Raw genomic sequence first — 7,843 nt, forward strand, 5'->3', positions numbered from 1 at the left:
CGTACAGTAGAAACGGTCGCACGTCTTAGTTCACACTGCTCGATTCTCGTACGATCGCGGGATTTCGCCCGATTCTCGTACGAGAATCGAGCAGTGTATGGGCACCTTCACAATGATTCAGCCCTCGGAATAGAATCCTGACTGTAAGCACACATCTGCAGGACAGGTCTTGTCTCAAGCACACCTGCTGCAGGTAATCAAGGGCTGCATTAGCTGCACCTGGTGTGCTTGAGCTAGAACTCACCCGGACAGTCCGGGTGAGCGGCTGCATCTGCATCACTTCCTATCAGCCACGTCACCTGTAAACAGGCACCGGCCCACACATCTCCTCCGCCTCCAGCTCCTTCCAGTCATCACGCTGCCCGCCTCCAGACCCCTGGTGAGACCCCTGCACATTCCGCACAGCAGAGCCTGTATAGCCCACCAGAGAGCCTACATAGCCCACCTGAGAGCCAGCTTACTTAGCCCACCTGAGAGTCCACATAGCCACAAAAGATCCTGATTAGCCCACCAGAGAGTCTACATAGCCCACCTGAGAGCCTGGTTAGCCCATCAGAGAGCCCACATAGCCACCTGAGAGCTTGCTTAGCCCACCTAAGAGCCTGCACAGCCCACCTGAGAGCCCGCTTAGCCCACCTGAGAGCCCGCTTAGCCCACCTGAGAGTCCACATAGCCACCTGAGAGCCTGCTTAGCCCACCTGAGAGTCATCATAGGTATAGGGCCCCTGCCAGGCTCTTACTGTGGTCTTTGACTCATTGGAGAGATTTCTCTTCATTTCATGTCTGGACAGGAAGTGAGGGGAAATCTCTCCTGTGGGGACACACAGACGTTTCCTGTTTTTAGTATAGCGGCTGCCTCCATGTTTTTCTTCAGGATGTTGTATGTAGCTGAGGACTTCCTGTGTGACTTCTCGTGTCTTGTGCAATCTGGCTCCTTCGTCACCTGCACCCGCCTATCATTACCGTTCCTCGGCTCCGCCCCCTGTGTACCTGTCTGACCACTGCTCAGTGACTCACAATTGTAGTCCGGCTTAATTCTGCATGGGAAACCCACAGAGTATTTTCTTTTCCTGCTACACCTTCTTCCCAGAATGGGTGCACCCACAATTTAAAGGGCCCATCCACCCTGAAGTGATGGATTAGTCAGAGCTGAGTCAGCACCTGACACCTTCCTTGCCTGGGATATACCAGTGAGATCTCCCGACTATAATGCTCCACTCTGTCCCTGCCCACCTTTGTGTGTCTCGGCTCCTCCCATTACATTCTCAATATTACCGTATAAAATAAGTATCAAATCCAGCAGGGATGGTGGGAGCCCCTCATAATGGGCACAGCAGATGTACAGACCCGGGAACTCAGCACAGAGATGGTGGGAGCTCCTCACAATGGGCACAGCAGGTGTACAGACCCGGGAACTCAGCACAGGGATGGTGGGGGCCCCTCATAATGGGCACAGCAGGTGTACAGACCCGGGAACTCAGCACAGGGATGGTGGGAGCCCCTCATAGTGGGCACAGCAGGTGTACAGACCCGGGAACTCAGCACAGGGATGGTGGGAGCCCCTCATAATGGGCACATCACTAAGAAAAATAGTGCAATGTAATGCAAAGTTACACTTGTTACATTTGCACTGCTGGTTACTGAGCAACAAAGCCATGAATGTGCGGTGGACAAACATGTCTACCAGCCTTCTAGCTTCACCTGGGACACAAAGCAAAACACCTCAAATTAAAAGCTGCCGTCCTCAGCAGTAAAGCTGGACCTGCAGCGTCTGGAGCTGGCTTCTTTCACCTGAGGCTTCTCACACAGGTACAGGGAGAAAAAAACGTATAGACAGCCAATGTTGACCTTCCAGAAATGATCAACAAGTGGCTGTCTCTGGCTTCAGTATGTTCCAGCATGTGGCATGCAATGTCAGCAGGGAGATCGCTCGGTCTGGGTACTTGGTGTGAAGCCGCCAGATCACCATGGCAGGCGGCAAAAGGGAGGTCAGCACCAGCAGCAGGAAACACCACAAGAGCAGCTTTTACACTGCAGATTACTTGGCAATGGTAGCAGATGCATCAAAATGAAAAGCACGTTTCACAGGCGCCAAACTCTCCTCCCCCTTTACATTTTGTCCCCTACTTGACCTTCGTTCCAACCTGACATCTGCACTCACCGCTGCTCCTCCATCGTCCCTTCCTCCGCCATATAATTGAAGGGCACATATCCCTGCTCGCCGGTTTTACCACCAAGGGCGTTAATCCTGTCCACCAGCCACCAGTCCCCGCTCCGGTCCACGGCTTGGAAGCGGTCGCCGGCCTTGAAGCTCAGTTCCTGCGTCCCGCTGCCGTCGAAGTCCCACAGGCTGACATACCTATGTACCGGCGTTGTCATGATCACATAACCGTCCATGGCAAAGGGACTGATCAGAATGAGAGCCCTGGCAGCTGCATGGCCAGGATAGGTGAATATCAGATGGGAATTTCCAGCAGTGGGGTGGCTCCTAGGAGAAGAAGGGTGTGGAAGACTCAGGACTGCAAGAAATATGGAAATATCACCGGCTGGGTCAGTCTTAAGTGATTAATGGGTTATCACCGACTGTAATTCTGCTTCTACTTCCTCATTGCTGTCAGCATTACACCTAACTGCAGAGCAGAGGACAATCTGGGAGGGGACAGGAGCACGAAAGTCACCTGCTCACATCACTTTCTTCACTCGCTTGTCTTCAAAACGACTTGATACAATGCGTGCCGTTTGTCCTATGACCAGGAAACTGCTCTATACATTGTATATCTATATGATTTTATGTTTGTTTTTACAATTGCAGTGTTTTGTAATCATAAACTTTATTTATTTATATACAAACAAGTCTTTTTGTGCTGTAGATCTTTCTTGGGCGCTATATTCAGAGTTCTCTGTTTTCTTCTCCGTAGTTATAACATCGATAAGATTGTAAAATTGATTTGGCTGCATTCTCCCCCCTTTTTTTCTCGGTTAATAATAATAAAGGCAGACAGTGATAATTACTTTGAACTTATACCGGCTTTGCGAAATAGTCAAAGAGATAAGTGAGAGATAAGATGAAGGTTTTAGTGTAGAATGACACTTTTTTGGTAGTCATGTCGTAACTTTGTATATCAGACCAAAAAGAGAGGGACAACTAAGTAGGAAAGAGGGACAGAGGAAATTGGTTCCAAATGAGGGACAGTTGGGAGTTATAGGAGCTATAGGTGCATAGGTGGTCATTACAGAAAGGGGCCTTCTTATATAATCAGTGGAGAAGGGCCTTCTTTTATAGGTGGTCAGTGGAGAAGGGCCTTCTTTTATAGGTGGTCAGTGGAGAAGGGCCTTCTTGTATATTGTATAGGTGGTCAGTGAAGAAGGGCCTTCTTGTATAGGCAGTCAGTAGAGATGGGCCATAATCTATAGGTGGTGAAGGGCCTTCTGATAGAGGTGGTCAGTAGAGAAATAACTCCTTATAAAGTTGTAGATGATCAGTGGGAAAGGGCTTTCTAATATAGGTAGTCAGTGGAGAAGGTCCTTCTTTTATAGGTGCTCAGTAGAGATGGGCCTTCTCATATAGGTGGTCAGTGAAGAAGATCCTTCTTGTATATTGTATAGGTGGTCAGTGAAGAAGGGCCTTCTTGTATAGGCAGTCAGTAGAGATGGGCCATAATCTATAGGTGGTGAATGGAGAAGGGCCTTCTTATATAGCTGGTCTTGTATAGGTCCATAGTTTGTTAGTGGGGAAGGTTCTCTTTGTATAGATGTTCAATTGAAAAAGTCATTCTGATATATGTAAGTGTAAAGGTGGTCAGTGGATAAGGATCTTTTTATATCGGTTTACAGGTGGTGAGTGAAGACGGGCTTTCTTATATAGTTGGTCAGTGGAGAAGGTTTCCTTTATATAGGTGTTTAGGCGGTGAGTGGAGAAGGGCCTTCTTCTATAGGTGGTGTCAGAGATACCTGGGGAGACGCTTCGGTTTCCGCTTTTCACTCACCTCATAGTTCTAGCCGGCCTGTGACAATGAGACTGTCACACGTCAGCTCAATAGATCGGGAGGTGAGCGAACACACACCGACGTTCGCTCACTTCTCGATCCTGTCACGGCTCTCTGCCGTGACAGGGGAGGGGATGGATTCCCCCCTCCCCGCTCCGATCCACCAGCGCTGACTGGCGGAACGGACGGGGGAGGGGGCGGGTACAGCTGGGTCGGCCTCTAGATAGGCAGGACCAGCTGTCACTCACGCACCTGGGCGGATCTCGACATCAATGTCGGGATCCGCTCCGGCTGCGGCGTCTCAGTATACCGCGAGCTGTAGCTCGCGGTATACTGAGCTTAGGGTGGGAGGACGCTAGTTTGTGTCCTCCTGTTACCCTAAGGAGAACTATGGGGAAAAGCCCTGACCCCATAGTTCTCCTTTAACCCTATTACATACAAAGTTATTCATTGGACTTTTGCAGGGGGTAATCTGACTCTTTGTGCACACTGGAGGATACCACCACTATTGCTAAAAACTAGTATACGTGTATGACGTAATACATTTCTCTAAAGATTTCAAGTTATTAAAACCCTTCTTATGGATTCCGTATGATGAAATACAGATTCTTCCATTTACTTATTTTGTAACCATTAGCTATCTTACCTGCTGTGGTATTCAGACTCTCTTGGAGTCTAGCTTCATAGACTCTCTCCCAATCCTGGAAGAAACCGCTCTGCAGCTGCATCAGTGATCCATAGACAGTACACCACACATAATAGAATTCAGCGTCACTGTTTCTGAGTGAAACGTTACAGGTGGCCAGTGGAGAATGGCTTTCTTATATAGATGGATAGGTGGTCAGTGGAGAAGGGACTTTTTTTTATAGGTATGTAATTGGATAAGGACCACCTTAGATTGCTGGTTAATATGAAGAATGTCCACCTAACAGATACTGTAGCTAAAAAGATCATTGGTGTCAGTAGTTACTGTTTGGACAGGCGCTAATTACTCATTCCTCAGTGAACCCCTACCAACTTCTGGAGGAACTCTAGTGTTCAACAGTACCCTGGTTGAGAAACGCTTCGCTATGTGGCTGCTATTGCTGTTTGTGGGATTCAGCTTCTTTATATGTCCTGTTGACCATTATCACTGGGATACATGGAAAAAAAACTAATTGCCAGCGCGGATATATGGATGCATAAATGACAGACACATGGATACATACATTACATTTTTATTTCCTGTGTTGAAAAGATGAAATGCCACTTTTAAGGGTTAATGAAGTGGAGCCGATGCAGCACACTTCCAGAGTTTGCATATATCTTTACAAAGCATAAATTATAACCTGTACAGTATATAACGTTTCCTGCAATAGACAGGTGGACCAGGGAGCCGTCCCCTGGCTTGTCTTGTGTTCCAACGGAGGGCGCTATCTCCAGACACATTCTCACCTTCAGAGTGGTAGGAAGGGCAAAGAAACACAATTTAGCAAAGAGCAACAACAAATCTATAGGTTGGAGTAGCTCTAAAGGAGAGCTGGCTGTCATAACTGCCATTAAAAAATTTTGCTTTCCACAATCTCCTGAAAGAAGGGTCGGCTATTCGGATCCTGGTGCCAGCATCTTAGCATTAAACTGTAGATCTCGCTGGTGCATAGGGGAGGCTGGGGCAGTCTGTAACCCGCTGTCACCTTTGCATACACCTCCTCCATAGTTTTAAAAGCTAGGAAGACAGAAAAATGATGTTAAAGGAAAGTGGTCACAGATTCAAGGTCAACATATGATGGAGAAATACGTAAGTGGAGGTTACTTTCAGTGGACACCATAAGTCAAAACGTTCAGTAGATTCGGAAATATAGGCAGATGACTGATCCTCCCTATTGGACTTTTACTGGTATAGGAGGCTTTGCTGTCCATCTGAATGTCCAAATTGGAATTTCATGCTTGTACATGGCCCAATTTTTACTGGGTTAGTTGTTCCCTAAATATCCCCTCTTGATATAGTGATGAAAGCTGCCTTGCTTTCACCATCTCTTGGGGTAGACTGCCTCCAGGGGAAGAGTGTTTATAATGGTTGCGCCACAAGTCAGATTAAAGTCGCCATAACCGTCTTTATTGCACATCTAGCATCGGAAGTGTGGCATTTCCAGCATTGCATAACATGAGCTGCCTGTTCACAGCAATGAAATATAACAGATACAAATTAATCATAGCCGGCACAGCTCTAACCACACAACAGATTTTCCTTCTAGGGAGAAATGGTGCTCCAGGTGCCAAATAAAATTAGCCCTTGCTTGTAGAGCTGCCAGCGCACGGTGTTTCTTTGTACAGTCTCATGCTCAAGGTTCCATGAGGTTTGAAAGAGATTGAGAGATACTCCTGTGAAGGTAACTGCCTCGTCTGTCAAGAAATCACGGCAAAGGAATAATTGATCGTGCTTACGTCAATTTCTGTGCCATGTGATGATCGCCATCACATGGGGTTGGCGAAAGGCTTGTAAGTCACATGTAAGCTAGTGTTGAATTAGAGCTCAGTATGGGGTTCTAGAAGGCCCCTTTAAGGACTTGCTTGCCCTTGAATATCTTTTACTTGAGTGTGACGGGTACAATATTGTGGTAGTTATGGACAAATGTCTTGGTGTTTCTTCCTTCTTCCTACAACATGGGAATTTTAGAGCTGGAGAGGAAAATTATCTTACCTGTGTACGGTAGTTGCCCCAGGGTGAAGATCTCATAGAGGACAATTCCGAAAGACCACACATCTGTTTTGGTGGAAAATAACGTACGCTGTAGAACCTCTGGTGGCATCCACTGTACCGGGACAATAGGATTTTTTAGAAAAACAAGATGATCCTGTGGGATGAAGAAACACATTCTTGTTATTGTGGAAATATTATGCAATGAGACATTTACCCTTAACCACAAAAATTGCGCACTGCACAAAAACAGAGCTCTCTATTTCCATCTGCAGTCTTCAAATGTCCAATTGTTGCTTCACTGTAACATGGTGGCCTGGTGGTGTTATGTCTACTCAATATGTAATTTCTTGCTTTTGTGATTGGCTCAATACGTTTACCGAAACTGACATAGAGCTACAAATTACTGACACTGTCACTCAGGGGCTGACTGGCAACTTTTAGCCCAGGGGGCAAGTACAACCCAGATGCCCATGGTGCAGCAACTTGGCCCCCCTCCCGCTCTGCCTCTTCCCTGCCTTCTCCCCGCCCCCGTCTGCCACGTTTGCCATCCATGTAACAGTAGTGAATGGTCGGCTGATGTGAGGACTCCTAGTAAGTTCATGAAAGGGGTGATTGGCTGGGGGAAGGTGCTCTCCTCCCACTGTGCTCCCTACATGGTTCTGGCCTTACTCCGCTCCATGTCTGGTACTTAGGCACTCTCACCCACTGTAGACCGCCGCTGGCTGTCCATGCTTCTGGGCTGTGAGCTGTGGGAGGAGAGTGGGAGGTTAGTGGGAGGGGCTGGACAGTGTCAGTGTTCTATAATTTTTCTCGATCCTATACATTTTCTCGACTGTGTCACTTCCAGTGGGGCCGAGTCATCCGAATCAGCTGTTTTCATGACCCCCTTTCTTCATGGCATGTGCACCTGGAAGAGACGCGGTAGAGTATGGGTTGAGGAAAATTATAGCACACTGGTAGTTGAGGGATGCCTCGCCAGTGCTGTGCGCGTGTACGACTGCTGCGACACTGGTAGTTCTGCCACTAACTCCAAGCTGTAGAGGGACTACAAATCTCAGCACATTATACAGCAATGCAGAATAATACCACCAGCTATAGAGGACTATAAATCTCAGAAATACATTGTACAGCAATGCAGAATGGCATTGGCTATAGAGAACTACAATTCCAAGCAATA

General features: G+C 47.4%; 1 protein-coding gene across 1 annotated transcript in view; it reads right to left on the minus strand.

Annotated features, from left to right (window-relative positions):
- PTK6 (protein tyrosine kinase 6) overlaps positions 1–2,584 on the minus strand; it is a 15,817-nt gene extending 13,233 nt beyond the window's left edge. Inside the window, exon 1 of the mRNA XM_018559836.1 lies at positions 2,162–2,584. Within this exon, the coding sequence (XP_018415338.1) occupies positions 2,162–2,397 (236 nt within the window). The 5' untranslated portion in view covers positions 2,398–2,584. The remainder of the gene's footprint in view (positions 1–2,161) is intronic.
- Positions 2,585–7,843: the final 5,259 nt, after the last annotated feature.

This window comes from Nanorana parkeri, unplaced genomic scaffold (genome assembly GCF_000935625.1).
Source record: "Nanorana parkeri isolate BGI_ZX_2015 unplaced genomic scaffold, ASM93562v1 scaffold17, whole genome shotgun sequence".
Taxonomy (NCBI): Eukaryota; Metazoa; Chordata; class Amphibia; order Anura; family Dicroglossidae; genus Nanorana; species Nanorana parkeri.